The sequence below is a fragment of the Talaromyces marneffei genome, chromosome 1 (genome assembly GCF_009556855.1).
Source record: "Talaromyces marneffei chromosome 1, complete sequence".
NCBI classification, from domain to species: Eukaryota; Fungi; Ascomycota; class Eurotiomycetes; order Eurotiales; family Trichocomaceae; genus Talaromyces; species Talaromyces marneffei.
In genome coordinates, this window is record NC_072348.1 from 2,690,231 (window position 1) to 2,706,977 (window position 16,747).

Genomic DNA, 16,747 nt, shown 5'->3' on the forward strand with positions numbered 1-16,747 from the left:
GATTTCGTCCATGTCGTCCGTTCCATCATCATTGTTGTTAATGATGTACTCGTTTGTTATTGTTGTCTCCCCTCTATATCTCCGTTTGCTGTTTATCCTATATATATATATATATAATATATACATATATATAGTATCATATCGCTATCCTTACTTACTATTCTTTCAAGGTTTTGATTGGGAAAGGAAAATTGCCATTGTCATTATTATACATTTATCAATGAACTTTCTTTAATATCGAACATCGAGCGAGCAAAGAAGATCAAGACCCTATGATTGATATCTTTTACAAAACCAATCCCAATCCGAGAGCCAATGCGGCAACGAATCCACCGTGAGCAAGTGTTCCGGTAACAGGAGCGGCAGCAGAACTCGAAGAAGTCGCCAAGCGTCCGGACGCAGTAGAGGTCGATGATGTCCGGCCGGAGGTTGCAGTACCAGTTTCGGTAGCAGTTGACTCGGAAGCAGTAGAAGAAGCAGACTCAGAAGCAGATTCAGAAGCAGACGAGGCGGCAGAGGTGGCCGTATGGCTGCTGGCAGTGGTAGAAGTGCTGGTGCCATATGCGCTTGCGGCGTTGCAGTAGGATACCATGGTTTGTTGGGCGCCGAAATGGCCGCTGTCGCCGGGACAGTTGTTGTAGCAGCTATTCATTGTGCGTCAGGTGATGTTATAGGAAAGGGGGAGGAAGAGAGATGTGATGGACGTACGTTAGGACAGATCTGCTTTGCTCACAGAGGCAGTCCCAGTCGCTTGCTTCACACAGTGTGAGTTGGGCTCGTTCTGTGGCCAGACAGGCGTCGAGGATGCTATGTCGGACAGAATGTGTCAGTTTGCATGTTCTACATTTTTCAGAAACGAAGATGGACTAACTTCTGAGCAGCGCAGGAAGCGCGACGAGAGTGGGCAGCCGCGAGGCCGACGGTGAGCAAGGTAGCGATTGCGGTAGAGAAACGCATTTTGATGAGTTCTTGTTGTTCTGGATGGAAACGACAGATGTGGTTAATGAGCAGCAAGTAGAGTGAAATGAGTGTGGATGGGAGAAATTGAGCGAGAGACTGGTTATGAAGAAGATGATGGGGTATGAGGAGAATAGAGGAGAGTAAGACATGCGAAGGAGATCTCTATATTTAACGATAAACAAACTACTGAACCGGTATCTCAAAACCGGCATCTGCGTATTTTCAAAGATGATACACGGCATCCCCTTCTGTTTTATTGATTCCCATATGCAGAATATATGGTTGTTTTGTGTAAGTATACATGCCATGTATTGTACGTTACCGATGGTAAACCATGGTAGTACAAGAAACAGCCACCCCAAAAGAGAAGTTTACCCCTTGTTTCCGAATTCGGAAATATTGAAAACTATTGCACTGGATATGTCCATCATACTCCCGACTCTCACCCAGCCACTTTTCCCCTGTCAATTCGACGTGTTTACATTCTTTGGAATAACTTTATTTGGCAACTTGTATACATGCGTACGAGCTTTATACTCGATTGTTGGAATGGGGGTGTTATTTGTTTTCGTCGTGGACTACAGAATATGTGGTAATGACGCCTTTTGGAAAGGGCCTGTACGGCAAGTAATCCAAGGTTCCTACTACTGCAAGAAGAACAGAACTCCGATCGCAGAGCAGACAGAAGAGACATCTCCCGACTCTACAGGCTGTCATGTTCATCAATCATCAGCCTCTATTTCATTGCTCTTTCATTCTTTCTTTTATCCCTGTTTTTTCCTTCAGGTAACTGCCCTATCTATGTTCATGGGCGAGTACTGGACACAGTTTGCTGTATTCTTGGGCAATGGGAAAGTCGGTATACTTCGTACTTGGAGCAAACTGACCTGACTGGCAAGCCGGATTCCATGATCGACGTGTTTATTGCATGCGGCGTCACTTTATATCCGGAGTGGGTACCCCACAAAAATGAGAAACCGTCGAACCTATCTTATTCCTTAAATCGCTGTCCATGCCACTTTCTACAACATTACCATCTTGCATGGCAGGCAAATGTGAAGGATGAAGTTGCAGCAAACTCCCTTGACTGCGTGATTTGCGTTGGTGAAGGAAATCGGGCACTCTATGTTGCAGTTTGAAGGAACGGGCAACATTGATTTGCAAGCACCAGATTGGTTTTTATACAACCTGCTCGTTCCAAGGTTGACTGGACCGGCTTCCATGAAACAAAGGTTGTTATCCATCCAGATGATGTGGATATCTCGGCTTTTCAGTCTCAGTGCATAACCATGTGCGACGACCCATGGTAGTAGCATGTGAAAAACGGTGGAAGAAGGATCCAAGTCCATCACGGGAACATTCATTGTTTCAAATCCCAAATGATAATCAATGTTCCAGAGGGCGAAGGAGCTGTTCTTGTATGAAGCCAAAAATATATGAACGAAAAAGAGACAGGGACAAGGAAGGAGATTGCGAGGAAAGGGAGAGGGAAAAAAAATTCCTTGCGGAAAGAATTTCTGACTAGTGTGAGGATTGAACTCACGACCTTATCCGTAGAAGTCCGGCAAAAAGGACCCTTGTAAAGGATACGCCCTAACCACTAGGCCAACCAGCCATACTGATATGCTGGACAAATTTACTCTAGTACTTATGATATGATTACTCATCAATCTCCGTGTTGGAATTCTGCGCTGACTTGCTTCCAATTTAACTTTTAACACTTCACGGTCTTTTGGATAAACCAGCGCTCTGGTTCCGCAACGGTTCACATGCGTCTCGATGCCCGACTCCTGAATGCCGAACTTTCCTAAATCCCTCGCACGCTGCGACATCGTAGCACAACTTTCTAATCCCTCAAGAGGGACCACACGAAAATGGATATCGAAAGGCGAACCGATAGGGAGGGCACCGGGGCTGTATAAAGACACCTCGGACTCGATACGGAAAAACTGCACGATCGTTAACGGTCTTATTCTATCTCACAGTCGCCATCAAGAGACACAGCGGCTTTCTAGTCATGCTTTGCGACACCTCATTCACACACAGTCGTCGCTGTCGACGAGCCTAGAAACAACAACCAATCTCGAAGATGGCCCCCCGAAGAGTATAAAAGACGATGGCTCTCAATTCCATCCTATTCCCACACGCCAGGTCGAGATTGGCGGCATTCACTTGTCAAAGTACGTGTCACAAAGTATCAAGAAGATAAATCCGAAACGTCAAAAGGCCGCATTGCGATTAAAAGAGCGGAAATTTAACTGGGCGAATCCGAGCGAGGAATTCAAACAATCAAAAAGCCCCATGAAACATTACTCTAGGGAAGAGGCTGGAGTTCCTTTGAAGGTTAAAGATTCAGTTAGGCGTGTGCAATTAGCACTTCAACGTCAAGGGAGGTTTATTACAAAAGAATCTTTCAACCATGATATCAAGATTAGGCTGTCGACAATGTTTTCCGCCGAAGGAATCCCACAATTATGGCTCAACTACTTCCAAGCCCTCTATACATGCAAACAAGAAGGGAAAATGGACTCCTGGCATCCGCCGCCATCAATCGATAAAGGCACTCACTACCTGCTTGATGCTTTACGAGAGAAAGGCCTGAAGGGGTTTAAAGAATTGTGGGAGGCATATGGAGAGCGTGCAAAGTGCAGACAATGGCCTCTCGTCGCTCTTCGTATATTGAGCACTTGTCCTGCCCTGATGCCGGACTTTTTGTTAGGTACAGATTCTGCACCATACCCGCCATTCTCAATGGTAAGCGACTGTATGCTTTACCTTCACCTCTTCCACAAGGAGGTCGACCCCAAAGCTCGCCGAGCTGCTCTTCTTCAGTGCATGGATCCAGACAGATGGCCAGTCGTGCTGCTATCACAGCGTGGCGTCAGATTGTACGCGATGTATGCGGGGCAGCAAAATGCATATAGAGCTATGGAAATCATGCGGTCGAGAGACTCGCAGATCTCAGCTTCCACTTTATTAGCTTTCATGAATGTATGCACACAAGCTCGGGATGTCAACAAAGCACTGGAGTGTCTCCGCGCAATTGCTTTGATGGAGGATCGACAGGGGCTTTCGATGAATTCGGAAGCTGTTCTTCGTCACTGTTGCAAGCTTCTTGAATTGGATGAAGTGGTGGAGGAAAAGGGTGTGCGCAATTTCAAGATCCTGCCACAGGTTTTAAAGCTAGGAGTGACTCCGTGTCTTGAAATGATGAATGTGGTTCTCTCAAACGCTTTCGCTACCGGAGATCCCCATCTTGGTCTTGACATGCTGAACTATATGAAGGAACAGGGCATGAAGTTCAGCTCCTACACCTATGTGATCTTACTCACCGATGCTGTGGCTCGACAAGATCGAGATCGGGTCGATGCTCTGCTACATGAAATCAACCTACATCCAGAGCTCAAAGACAACCAATTCATTGCTTCCAAGGTATTCCATTCTCACTACATATTTGGTGCCAAGAATGCCTTTCGTTCAGATAACCCGGGCAGACATCTTATGGACTTGTTGGATGTCTACTGTCGCTATTATGATCCTACACCGCTCAAAGACCTTGGGATTATTCCAGAACGATTCAATACGATCGACATTCCAAAAGAAGCCCAACCAGGCAAGGTCATATTAATGATCATGATGGCAGCGTACCTAAGATGCAACCCACGACATGTGACAACAATGCGGCTCTATAAACGATTCCGCGAACTGATTGCTCAGAGACATCCCGTCATCGCACCACTAGCCCAACTCCCACAAATATACAACGAGTTCATCATCTCATTCCGTCCATATGGTGCAGATTTAAATGATTGCGTTTCGATAGTGGAAGATATGGTTCGTGCAGAGCCCTTCGAGATTGACGGAACTACCATCTACCCTGCAAAGCCCAATGACTATACATGGAACACATTGATGAGCGTCTTTGTCTCCCAACGTGATGTGGAGGGTGTTGCCTCAGTTCGGGAAATCATGCAACAAAGCGGCATCAAATTCACCGAGGTAACATGGGCCACGATCATCAACGGAACAGTGAGAAACCAAGATATTCCCGCCACAGTTGCTGCGTTGAAGGAAATGGACGAAGCCGGAGTTGCGCCTGACAGTTTTACGGTCAAAGCATTCCGTCTTGCTCACGACCCAGAGCGACTTCAGGCTGCAATTGAGGCTCTTGATAAAGAGACAGAGAAGCTTATGGAGGAAGAAATGAAAATCAAGGAGCGAGAGACTGATGAACTATTGGATCAGGGCCTCAGGCGTTTAGCTCTTGCTACAAAGGAGTCTTACTAAGGTTTGTGTTCATTTTACCGAGGATACCCAGCTCTCCTACCCTTTTATTGTTGCATTTACGTGGGATTTCCGATTATGGGTTGCATTGTACAAATAGATTATACGAAGGCTACTACTGTACTACTTACTATATATATCTTTTTCTGGTATAGGCGTTATTTAAATGTGGACGGACAATGAAGTCTTTTGTGTACGATACGCTCTTCCATCTATATAGTGTTCATAAAACATTAACATGAGTATAATCAAGTACATATATTTCTTTTAATCAGTCGCCGATGAATATTGAGATCTAAACAGGTATATACCATTAGCTTTTTGGTCTTACTTGATTGATGTGGACAAGATATCAACTTACTGCCATGATAACGCAACATATACTAACATATGGACTCAATCGTTCGCCTATTCTCGCGCATTTCCAGAATATACCAATGATGCTATTGATAGGAAGCAATATGTAAGCAACAGTCCACCCAAATCTTCTGCTTCCAGGACGCTGTACGTACCCATGCTGATTGCGATCCATGATACCGGGCATCATCGAGTGGGCATATGCGCTTGTGCAGATAATGAGGAGGAAGACGAGGAGGAGAGATTGGAAGTTGAAGAGGGCGGACTATGTCGAAACAGATGTTAGCAGTCTTGTTCTCTTGAAAATGAGGGACCGGATGGCACACGACGTACCATGATTATTGTGCGGCTTTCCGCGTCGCGTATTTTCCGTTCAAGATCAAGTATATGATTGCACGTGCCTCGAGAAACGATTTATGGGTTTGGTTCTGTAAAAGAAAAACAGTTTGAAAAAATCGACCTGGTTTTGGACAAGTTGAATGATGCCAACATCTCCAAGCTAAAAGGATACCTAGACGTGCGCCAAGACTTCCGCTCTACTATGTAGATGTCATGGGCTCCACCCTGGAGGCGCTTAACATTTACCATCCTTCTTCAATACAGTCAATGGAGACTGTTGACCGTGTCCATCTCGCGCCAAAGTCATCGACCATTTGAGGGACTCCGGGAATTTGGCTATCTTTTCAGCTTGCTTATGGGTTGATCAGTGCAAACGGCAGGCTCTTTAGCTCCTGATATACTACTTTGCGCAATCATCACTTATCCTTCATTCAATAACCGCTGTGGTACAGCTGGACAGCTTTCGCTTTCACTTGACTTCTCTTCAAACGAGACCTCAGATTGATTACTTTTAATTAATATTATTACGAATTCCTCGAGGAGGCATACAACACAACGAAGATGGCAGAACCCCGCGCTCGTGCTGCAAGGCACAAAGGACAGATGAACTTTGCCAGCGACTGTACGTATATCCCAACGAAACCACTAACAAATGACACTTAACTTACTTTCTGAATAAAGTGCGAACTCTCCTATCCGGTTACGGAGACCGCGATGCTCATCCCTACTGCGCTCCAGGCCCCTTACCCGAAACAGTCCGCGTGCTAGACGAAGTCGTCACCGACTTCATCCTAGAAATGTGCCACGAAGCCGCCTCCTATGCCAGCTATGCGCGCCGCCAAAAGATCAAAGTCGACGATTTCCGGTTTGCGCTGCGCCGTGACCCACACAAATTGGGCCGTGTTCAGCAACTTTTGCAAATGGATCGAGAGCTTAAAGATGCCCGGAAGATTTTTGATCATGATGATGATCAGGTTGGGACGGGGAGGAAGGTGGTTGAGGAGTTGGATGGTAGTGTTGATGGGACTGTTGCAACGGGTACGGGCAAAGGGAAGGGATCTACTAAGGGGAAAGGGAAGCGAAATGCTGGGAGACGGGGGTCCGATGCCACGGAGGAAACAGCTACGAAGAAACGGAAAGTCGAGGCTTGAGGGGTTTTTCTTAGTCGGGTCGAGATAGGGACGGATCTCTGTATTAACAACATTCTTGCATTTATGGTGTTTATGGGCTGCATTATAGGCTGGATATGATTTGGGTTATTTCAACTTCTTCATGGATATACGGCTACTCTTTTACAATTTAATTTGACGATGATACGATGAAGATTCCACTCTAGCGCAACCGGCACTTATAGAGATCATAGGCGCAATGCAGCACTTATAACCACTTTGGATATCACTACTTATAGCATGCAATGCACCATAAGGTAGGGTTACAAAGCGTAAGCGTGCCTTTTTACTCTGGCGTATTTAATGCACTATCAAGTTTCATTTCATTTCATCGAAGAATAAGCTAGATGGCCTCTAGCTCACTAAATATCTTTATAAGTATGAATGTCAACTGACTATGACATGACTGGATACTCCAAGACGCCGTGCCCTTTTTCTTGATTCCTCATCCGTCTCCTCGGACTCTCACTGAGACTCCTGAGACGATGTTGACGGTCGGGGGAACTCTAGCAGTCGAGATGACCAGAGCTGAGGAGACAGCAGGAAAGAACCGGATGACAAAAAGACGAAAGAAAAAAAAGAATTACAAGAAGGTTTCCCTCTAGATAAGACAATGGTTTATGAAAGAAAAGCAATAGTCAGACATGATCGTGATATGTGCATGGCATGGCATGTGCTTCTTTTTCTTCGTAAGGATTTCTTTTTTTTGGACTTTTTAAGCGCGGGCTTCCTCAGTATTCCTCTCTTGGTTGCGCTGTTCACGGCCTCCTCGACCACCCTTGCCGCCTCGCTGGTTGCGTTGGGCACCCTCGCCGGTAGTGGCGCCCTCGCCTCCTCCGAGAGTGAGTTGAGCGGTAGCAAGTCTGTTGGAAAGTTCCATTTGTGTGCGGATTGTGTTGGCCAAGTAGGAAACGACCAAGACATCTTGGATGTGGTTGTTACTATAAGAGTCTGTTAGCATGTGATCTTGATATATATGCGATACTTCACGTACAAGTCACGTTCAATATCTGCCGGTTCAACCTTAGGAGCCAATGCAAGTGCGTTCAACAAGAATTGACCAAGGGCAGTCGATGCAGGGGCCTCCTCATCAATGACAGCCTCGACGTATTTCGAAACCCGGTCAATCATACCAATAACCTCCTCAACAGCGCGCTCCAAAGCCTCAATATCAGTAAAGATATTGGTCTGTCGGTCTTCCGTATCCCGGGCATTAGCGATGGCCTCCAAACCATTCTTCTCAGCCTCTCCATATCGAATCTCATGAGGAACTGGGATGAAAGCAGCGCTGTCAGCGGCCCGCTCAACGGTAACACCAACAGGAGCAGAGATATAAGCACGGGTCTCAATATCTTTTCCAGGCTCTGTGGAGACAGTAAGATGCACTGCGGGGTGTGGCCATGTTCCATCGCTCTGGCCGTAAAAATTCTGAATCAAGGCGGAAAAGGTGTTCAACTCGGATGATGTGGCGTACCAGCCCACGAGGACTTCCTTGGGGTTTGCTTTGAGGTGGAGGGCTAGCATCTGTTTCTGGTATTCCATGTCTACTTCGACTTGATCGGTAGTCTCTGTGTGTCCGACAGCGAAACAGCTTCGAATTTCGACTTCGGTTCCATCTTCACTTCGTGTTCCCAAGAGTGTTCCAATGACTCGATCTTGATCGGCGTTTCGGCGCAGCGAGTGGTCGAGAATGGAGAAAATAGCCTGATTGAGTCAATATTAGCTCTAGTGAACTTCTAGCAATATCGCATACAGGGACGTACCTGAGGTTGAATAACCACGTTCAGAGGGGCAGTGGTTGGTGCAGACCCCACCGTCACTGGGCCCAAAGGCCGCGCGAGGTGAAGGAAGGAATCGGTCTCAGCCATATTGATGTGTGCAAGACAAAGCCTGTCTCTCGGGTGGTAGAGAAACAGACGTGGTTATCGGGTTGTCTTGGTGTTGAAGTTTTCTTCGGTTGTGGAGGTGGAGTGGCTCCTTTGTTCCGCCGTCGGACAGACTGACTCTTTGGTGATGGCGGTTGGTGAGGCGCCAAATTGTGTGTGCGAACAAAATTTCACGCTAAGATAAGATAAGCTTCCACCTGCAAACCCGCATAGAAAAAATGTTCCTGACATAACACCCAATAAATATCAGCTCAATACCATCTCAATATTCTATTTACAATGCCACCACCGCGTAAAAGAGGAAGAGGCTCTTTTAGGGGTTCTTCTAGAGGTGCTCATAGAGGAAGGGGCCATGCTCGTGGAGGGAGAAATAGCTTCCAGACGTCTCGAGTCGATGAGAAGAGGTAAGGCTACAAATATCCGATTACTGGTATATGCTACTAAACGACCTTTCATTACAGAGAAATAGAATCATCCGACGACGAAGAGCAATTCAACGGATTTGAAGATGAGGTTTCTGGTGGCGAAGAGCCGATGCAAGATGTAGAAATAGCCAGCGAACCATCTTCAGAGGATGAAGAACCTGCGACGGAACGTTCCTATAATTCTTTACTTCAGTTACTCAACGCCAAATCGGAGCCCAGTCATGCGCGCAAGCGACGGAAGCTCGACCATCTCGAAAGCAAACAGGACAAACCTAATCGCGAAGTGGAGATACAGGAAACAACCAAAGAGCCTGAGGAGCAAGATGTTCTTGAAAACCAGGAGGCTTCGGAAGAAGAAGATAATGTCGAAGTAGACAGGGCTGGCGAGTCGGATGATGAAGATGAGGAAGATGGTATGAATAAAGCCACACTTCGAGTAATTTTTTCTGTATGCTAACCATATACAGCATCGGATCCGTTTGAAACGCACATTTCCAGTCCAGATGAAACCGAGATATCGAAGCGAGTAAAGGAGATAACTGCAGGAAAATGGCGATCAATCAAATCATCGCTTCTGGAGACCTTCAGATTAATTTATAACATTCCAGATGAAGAGGGCGGCAGCTGGAGTATTCCTTCTGCCGTAAAAAACACTCGGAGTCTGAAGGTAAGCCTCCCTCTTTTCACATGATGTAGTTGGTTTATGATATTGACCATTATTTAGCTCAAGAAGAGGTTGATTCCAACGGCCGCAGAGCGCATACCAAGCTTCCCAGGAATATCTCAAAATATCGCTTCTCTGGTTTTCAATTACAGTGACGTTCTCTTCGGTGACAGAAAGGCATCAAATGCAGCACAGCTACGAGACCTTTTAAGCCTGCACGCTCTGAACCATGTACTCAAAACTCGCGACCGAGTCATCAAGAATAACGCCCGCCTCTCTCGAGACATCAACCCAGATATAGAACTGCGTGATCAGGGCTTCACAAGACCAAAGGTCTTGATCATCCTTCCGACAAGACAAGCATGCGTCCGATTCATAGACTCTATCAGCAGACTTTATCAGCCAGAGCAGCAGGAGAACAGAAAGAGGTTTATGGATGAATACAATGCCAAAGACAATGAATCATGGGAAAGCAAGCCTGACGATTTCCGAGACCTTTTCGGCGGAAATGACGATGATATGTTTCGGATTGGGTTGAAATTCACAAGGAAGACGATCAAGTATTATTCGCAATTCTACAATTCAGACATCATTCTGGCAAGTACTTTAGGTTTGCGAACGATCATGGATAAAGAAGAGTACGTATTCCGGCTTTGTTGCTTTTTGACTGAATCTAACAATCAGCAGCGAGAAGAAACGGGACCATGATTTCCTCTCGTCAATCGAAATCGCCATCGTCGATCATGCGGATGGTCTACTTATGCAGAACTGGGAACACGTTGAATACATCTTTGAGCATCTCAACCTACAACCAAAGGAGGCTCACGGATGTGACTTTAGTCGTGTCCGGACATGGTATCTAGATGATCGCGCACGATATATCCGACAAACCATTGTAACAACGTCATTCCTCACTCCCGAAATGAACTCTCTATTTTCGCAACACATGCAAAACGTCGCCGGAAAAGCCAAGATACTTCCACAATACAACGGAGCAATCACCGAAGTAGCTCTTCCTATCACAGTGAAGCAAACATTCTCTCGCTTCGATTCCACCTTTGCTCTCAAAGAACCCGACTTGCGCTTCAAATATTTTACTACCGCTATTTTGCCAGCTCTTGCGAGATCAGTGACCGGCAAGGGAGAAGGTAATGGAGCGGGAACATTGATTTTTATACCATCGTACCTCGACTTTGTGCGAGTGCGCAATTTCTTCTCTACGTCTTCGCGAGCAACGAACATATCTTTTGGCGCTATTTCCGAATACACGGAACAAAGCGAGATGAGCCGATCACGCAGTCATTTCATGAGCGGAAGACTTTCAGTACTGCTGTATACAGAGCGAGCGCATCATTTCCGACGGTACAATATCCGGGGTGTTAAACATGTCATCTTCTACGGTCTTCCTGAGAATCCGATTTTCTTCAGGGAGGTTGTCCAGTATCTGGGTCTGGATCCTGGCGCTCTCGCTGGCAGTGCTGGTGCGGAGACTCTTGATGTGCGAGCGGTGTTTTCCAAGTATGATGCATTCAAGCTGGAGCGCATCGTGGGCACTCAGCGGGCAGCGAACATGCTCAAGGAGAAGGGAGGCGATACTTTTCGATTTGTATAGGTATTATATTTATGTAATTATGTATGGACAATACCACACTAACCACTTTTGTGACAATCTATGCGGGGATTTCAACCTATCAAACCTTAAGGATACAACCGACCAATTGCGGTCTGTAACCTCCACCAGGACGTCTGCCTGACGTCTGTAAAATACGGGGAATCGGCACAGTCTGTTACGTAGCTCATACACACGCAGAATGCTCGCGAGATCAGCTGCCTAAATGGCGTTCACCTACTTACATTAGCATCTCTTTCCACTTTTCTCCTCATCATCTTCAATGTCAACTATCATCAAGCCTATAGATCAGACATCAAACGACATACGGTGGGTTGCCGGAGTTGCTGGCTCTGAAAAATTCCCTGTCTCGGTACAACCTTAGGGTTTCTCGCCGGATTCAATTCTTTGCCACTCAGGTGCCGGTCCTACCGGTGGTGTGTTTTTGGTTCAAGGTATATATATTTTTTCTTTATTGATTACTGCGATTTTGTTTGATTTTCTTCCTGCTTGTGCTTTTTTACTTGCGCTTAACATATATATGCGTTATGGTTGATACTAATCAACATGATATGAAGATGCCCCCAGGGGACATCAGCCAGACGATTCAGTCTGTACAATCGGAGATCGAACGAGAAGATGAAACGACGACTGATGCGGCAGAAATCCCCAGAGCAGAAACCGTCACTAAACCAGATGAACTGCACCATGAAGCGCCTGGGAGTATACATATGAATAATTTACGCCCCGCGGCCGACAGACTTTTTGGCGACAATCTGTCTCTCTACGCAGGTAACGTTTCGAATAGTGAAAACTATGACCGAATACCTCCGCAACTAGAATCACCATCGACTTCCGCTCCAGAGGAGCAGCCAACTTCTAGATGGAAACGATCCATCGTCCACAAAGCATGGACTCAGGGTAAAGGCATGCTGATGGTGATTCTGTCACAATTCTTTGGGTCTTCTATGAATGTCATGACTCAACTCTTGGAGAGGGATGGTTCGCATGGAAAGGCAATGCATCCGTTTCAGGTGAGTCCCCCTAATTCAGCTGATAGGAGTGATGACTGACCTGAATCCTAGATCCTCTTCTCGCGTATGATAATCACCGTCGCAGCTTCCATCTTCTACATGCGGTACGCGCAAGTTCCGAATCCATTCGGCTCAAGAGGAATCAGAGGACTCTTGTTTCTTCGAGCAGCAGGCGGCTTTTTCGGAGTGTTTGGCATGTACTTTTCCTTGCTGTATATGCCATTATCAGAAGCCACCGTTCTTACATTCTTATCACCAATCGTCGCATGTTATGCATGCTCATTTTTGATGCCCAATGAGCCATTCACACGCAAACAGCAGCTTGCGGGAATCATATCCTTACTTGGCGTTGTTCTCATTGCGCGGCCATTTTCAGGAGGAAAGGTCGAGAGTCTGGCTACTGAAATAGCACCACTGGCCGGCGATGGAAATAGTACACTCACGGAAATCGTCGGCGGCGAACTATCGGATAATGATATGGCAGGTGGAGTCAGCGCAATACATCATCTCATGGCAGTAGGATTTGGAATCCTTGGTGTCTTTGGTGCAGCATGCGCATATGTGACGATCCGTCTGATCGGACCCAGAGCCCATCCGCTGGTCAGCGTCACGTATTTTTCTGCCTATACGACAACAGTCTCCCTCATCGCCATGATCTCGATCCCATCAGTCTCGTTCCGACTACCCGGGAATCTGATGGAGTGGAGTTTACTTCTCGGTCTGGGAGCCACTGGTTTCACGATGCAGTATCTACTTACTGCGGGATTGGCGTATCAGCCGCCGTCTATTGGCAGCAAGCAGCCGCAAAAGGGCAATGGGACTCGAGCAACGTCCATGCTGTATACGCAGATGTTGTTTGCCTTGTTTTATGATAAGGTGGTAATGGACAGTTCGCCTAGTGCGATTAGCTGGGCTGGCTCGGGGTTGATTCTTGGTAGTGCGCTGTATGTCGGCGTTATTCGTGACAGCAACAGCAACAATGCTACTAGAGGTACGGGTTTGGATGCCACGCAAGGCCAGAGGGCAGAAGATGAGCCCGAAACGGGACAAGTCAAGGATACCATTTCATCGCGGGATATACGGGATGCTGAGGAAGGTCGGGGTCTTTTGACCGAGTCGGATGATATAGATGCTGAGACTGAGGCTTCTTCTTCTTCATAGACTTAGATTAGGACTAGACATGACTTATTATTGCTACAATGATTGCTATGGTCACTACCATTTTTGCCCTACAATACGTTAGTCCGTATAATATCAACTCCACAATCTCCATACTGCTCGGTTCGGCTGACGATCGTCAAGAATAATGCAGAGTATGGACCTCTGTAAATAGAAGATGCGGGGTTGAACTGTTAACACATTCTATGTCTGTCTGGTTTTAAGATGTGACTTGGGTCTGATCATCGTCATCTACAAGGAACATGATGGAGATGGTTGCATGTGAGGCGTGATAGTGGTGTGCACGGTGGATCTCGACTTAGCCTAGGGTTAGGATATTTGGCATATAACGACGCGGAGGACAGTACTGCGAGGAAACAATGCGCAGATACTAATACGCCGTTGATCATGTCAGTCCGCATACACCATAGACATATGTATATAAAGCCACATCCGTTCAAGCACATTGGTAGTCCAAGCACAATGCACATTGAAAAAAAGAAATGAGAAATCGCGCAATTCACTACCTCCTGTACTGCGAACTTTTCATGTACGATGTCGTCGACGCCCTTAACTACATAGGTCGGAAATAGGTAGGGCATGAGTTGACCCACTGAGTTGATTGAGGCATTCTCTAGCGCTGGAATCCACAGCTGTTGGAGATGAGGATGGAGAAACATGGAGGTGATCTGGAGCAGAGTACTCCGGGTGGGTTGGTTAAACTTGATTGATTGCATCGAGAAGAGCCGGGTTATTCAAATGTTTGGACGATTGATATGGATGAAGACGAAGATATCGGTTGAAGTTTTCTATATGGTGTCGATAATCATGCATAGAGAGGTTTACATGTTAAAGTCTAATGTGTGAGGATGTTGAATCTTGAGGTAGTTAAGTTAGTAGTTAAGTTACGATGTAGTTAAAGTAGACTAAGCCGAATTCTCCTTACCGAAACGAAACATCCCGACGTTGTGTTGCCTCTGAGCCAATCAGAGCGCCCAGAAGAGTAAATCAGTTCCCCTGGCGGATTGTGCCAATGATATCAATCATCTTTCTGTCTGCTTGCATTTCTCTGGTATTGATGCTACAAGTATGGTTTGAGTCAAATTGATTATTCGTATATAAGGGACTGGTTCCCATTGCCGTGTCTCATGTTTGTTTTTGTTTTGTTTTTTTATTGCGTGGATGCAAGCTGTTGGGCTTGTATCAATATGTCCTGTTCTAGTTATATATATTAGGGTTGCTGGGTGATCCAACCCCATATTGTCCTGCTTATAGACTTCAAGTTGATCTCGTCCACTTCATACACAATGAGGCACTTTGACGCCTGGATCCTACGCGATCCCTACTCAATATGGCACTACTATTCCACCGGCCGACGCTGGCAAGAATCAGTCCGCGATATGATTCAATCCCGCCAAATCTGCGCTCCTCCGGTTGACTTGGACGTCGACAGTAGTAATAAGCAACCAGTCAGCCCTTTAGCACGCAGCATCTCATCCCAACCAAACTGCGGCAAACTTCCACCCGAGATCCGTCTCATGATTTATGGGCATATATTTGGCGACGAAGCGGTGCATTTGGTGCAACTCAAGGGCAAGATTCGTCACGTGCGATGCTGCAAACACAAATCCGCTTCTGATATCCCGAGTCATCGACGGTGTTGTCCTGAGACGATGGCTCGATGGCGCTCTTCTTCTGCTGGGGCAGGGAGTGACAGTCGTCTCTACCCCCATACACACAAGTCCCTACTCGGCAAACTAAGCAATTCATCCCCCTCACTTCTCCAGACATGTCGCGCCATCTACCTCGAAGCAGCAGACATGCCCTATTCAACACTTTCCTTTGACGTAGACGATCTACACACATTCGTCGCGTTCTCACTCACAATCTCACCAGAGCATCTGGCACGTATCAAGCGGTTAACAGTTCAATGGACTCCCATATGGCAACCCATGACCAGCGACTCTTCCTCTTCTTCTGCTGGTAGCAACAAATCATCAATCTACTCACATACCCACAATGACCATATATGGAAACTATTCTGGTCCCGCGTGCAAGCGCTCGAAGGTTTGGAGACGTTGTATCTCAATCTTGATCTGGGTCGGTTTATGGGTAACGCCATGAACACTGTCCCCGATGCACCCGGTGGTGTACTGCTCGGAGGCGCGAATAATCAGAAAATCAGTCTGGATGTTGCCGAGCCATGGCTTCAGCCGTTAAAGGCAGTGCGGGGATTGAAGAATTTTGATCTGTGTGTTTCTGCGCGCTGTGATGCGTCGGCCCGGAATATGTTGGTGGCACAGATTGGTGCTGAGGCGGTGGTGCTCAGGGATTGTCTCAGGGAGGTTATGTGTTTACCGCGAGAGCCATCGACAACTAGATCTGTTGTTCCGGTGTCGTTTCTACGAGATACTGCAGCATCACGCGGGATGCATGAATACCCTTCGAACAGGAATGTGCAACGGCCGCAACGGATGATTACGGCTGCATAAACATAAAAAACACCGTTTTCACTTCTGAATACCTTCCACATTGCTTTATAGATACCCATATAGTTTATGGTTTGTTTCTTGGTTGGGTCTGGACTGACGAATGGTCATGCATATAGACTGCAAGATATACCAATGGAGGAAATTTCAGGATATGTTTCCTGCCGATTCCAGTAGCAGAGATAAAAGTCGAGACTTCCATTCATATCAATATATAACTCAGTACGTAGTACGCAATAGCAACGATCTATGCAAGAATCCAAACACGCCTCAATGCCCAAGAAATTAACCCATGCCTCGCTCGTTTTCTTCGAGACACTCTCAACTCAACCCACTCTTTTTGTGTCCACAAAATAGAAATCGTGACAAGAAT

The 16,747-nt window shown here is 46.4% G+C and overlaps 8 protein-coding genes and 1 pseudogene across 9 annotated transcripts; 5 read left to right on the top strand and 4 right to left on the bottom strand.

Moving 5' to 3' along the window:
- Window positions 1-286: 286 nt before the first annotated feature.
- On the bottom strand, window positions 287-957 carry EYB26_001000 (uncharacterized protein; the record flags this gene model as incomplete). Its single annotated transcript, XM_054260313.1, has 3 exons — window positions 287-644; window positions 709-807; window positions 872-957. The coding sequence occupies 3 exons, from the start codon at window positions 955-957 to the stop codon at window positions 287-289; spliced, it is 543 nt and encodes a 180-aa protein (XP_054116288.1).
- Window positions 958-2,478: 1,521 nt separating this feature from the next.
- Window positions 2,479-2,575, bottom strand: EYB26_001001 (annotated as a pseudogene). Its single transcript has one exon. The product of its transcript is annotated as a tRNA-OTHER (tRNA).
- A 179-nt stretch (window positions 2,576-2,754) lies between these two features.
- On the top strand, window positions 2,755-5,247 carry EYB26_001002 (uncharacterized protein; the record flags this gene model as incomplete). The annotated part of the gene is made up of 1 exon (XM_054260314.1): window positions 2,755-5,247. The coding sequence occupies one exon, from the start codon at window positions 2,755-2,757 to the stop codon at window positions 5,245-5,247; it is 2,493 nt and encodes an 830-aa protein (XP_054116289.1).
- A 268-nt stretch (window positions 5,248-5,515) lies between these two features.
- On the bottom strand, window positions 5,516-5,937 carry EYB26_001003 (uncharacterized protein; the record flags this gene model as incomplete). Its single annotated transcript, XM_054260315.1, has 4 exons — window positions 5,516-5,539; window positions 5,606-5,687; window positions 5,757-5,866; window positions 5,935-5,937. 4 exons carry the CDS (start codon window positions 5,935-5,937, stop codon window positions 5,516-5,518), a joined length of 219 nt encoding a protein of 72 aa, XP_054116290.1.
- Window positions 5,938-6,501: 564 nt separating this feature from the next.
- On the top strand, window positions 6,502-7,091 carry EYB26_001004 (uncharacterized protein; the record flags this gene model as incomplete). The annotated part of the gene is made up of 2 exons (XM_054260316.1): window positions 6,502-6,562; window positions 6,622-7,091. 2 exons carry the CDS (start codon window positions 6,502-6,504, stop codon window positions 7,089-7,091), a joined length of 531 nt encoding a protein of 176 aa, XP_054116291.1.
- Window positions 7,092-7,824: 733 nt separating this feature from the next.
- On the bottom strand, window positions 7,825-8,977 carry EYB26_001005 (uncharacterized protein; the record flags this gene model as incomplete). The annotated part of the gene is made up of 3 exons (XM_054260317.1): window positions 7,825-8,050; window positions 8,104-8,813; window positions 8,873-8,977. The coding sequence occupies 3 exons, from the start codon at window positions 8,975-8,977 to the stop codon at window positions 7,825-7,827; spliced, it is 1,041 nt and encodes a 346-aa protein (XP_054116292.1).
- Window positions 8,978-9,274: 297 nt separating this feature from the next.
- On the top strand, window positions 9,275-11,696 carry EYB26_001006 (uncharacterized protein; the record flags this gene model as incomplete). Its single annotated transcript, XM_054260318.1, has 5 exons — window positions 9,275-9,399; window positions 9,457-9,833; window positions 9,888-10,087; window positions 10,145-10,722; window positions 10,772-11,696. 5 exons carry the CDS (start codon window positions 9,275-9,277, stop codon window positions 11,694-11,696), a joined length of 2,205 nt encoding a protein of 734 aa, XP_054116293.1.
- Window positions 11,697-12,271: 575 nt separating this feature from the next.
- Window positions 12,272-13,888, top strand: EYB26_001007 (uncharacterized protein; the record flags this gene model as incomplete). Its single annotated transcript, XM_054260319.1, has 2 exons — window positions 12,272-12,727; window positions 12,779-13,888. 2 exons carry the CDS (start codon window positions 12,272-12,274, stop codon window positions 13,886-13,888), a joined length of 1,566 nt encoding a protein of 521 aa, XP_054116294.1.
- A 1,304-nt stretch (window positions 13,889-15,192) lies between these two features.
- EYB26_001008 (uncharacterized protein) lies at window positions 15,193-16,377 on the top strand (the record flags this gene model as incomplete). The annotated part of the gene is made up of 1 exon (XM_054260320.1): window positions 15,193-16,377. One exon carries the CDS (start codon window positions 15,193-15,195, stop codon window positions 16,375-16,377), a length of 1,185 nt encoding a protein of 394 aa, XP_054116295.1.
- Between the last annotated feature and the right edge of the window lie 370 nt (window positions 16,378-16,747).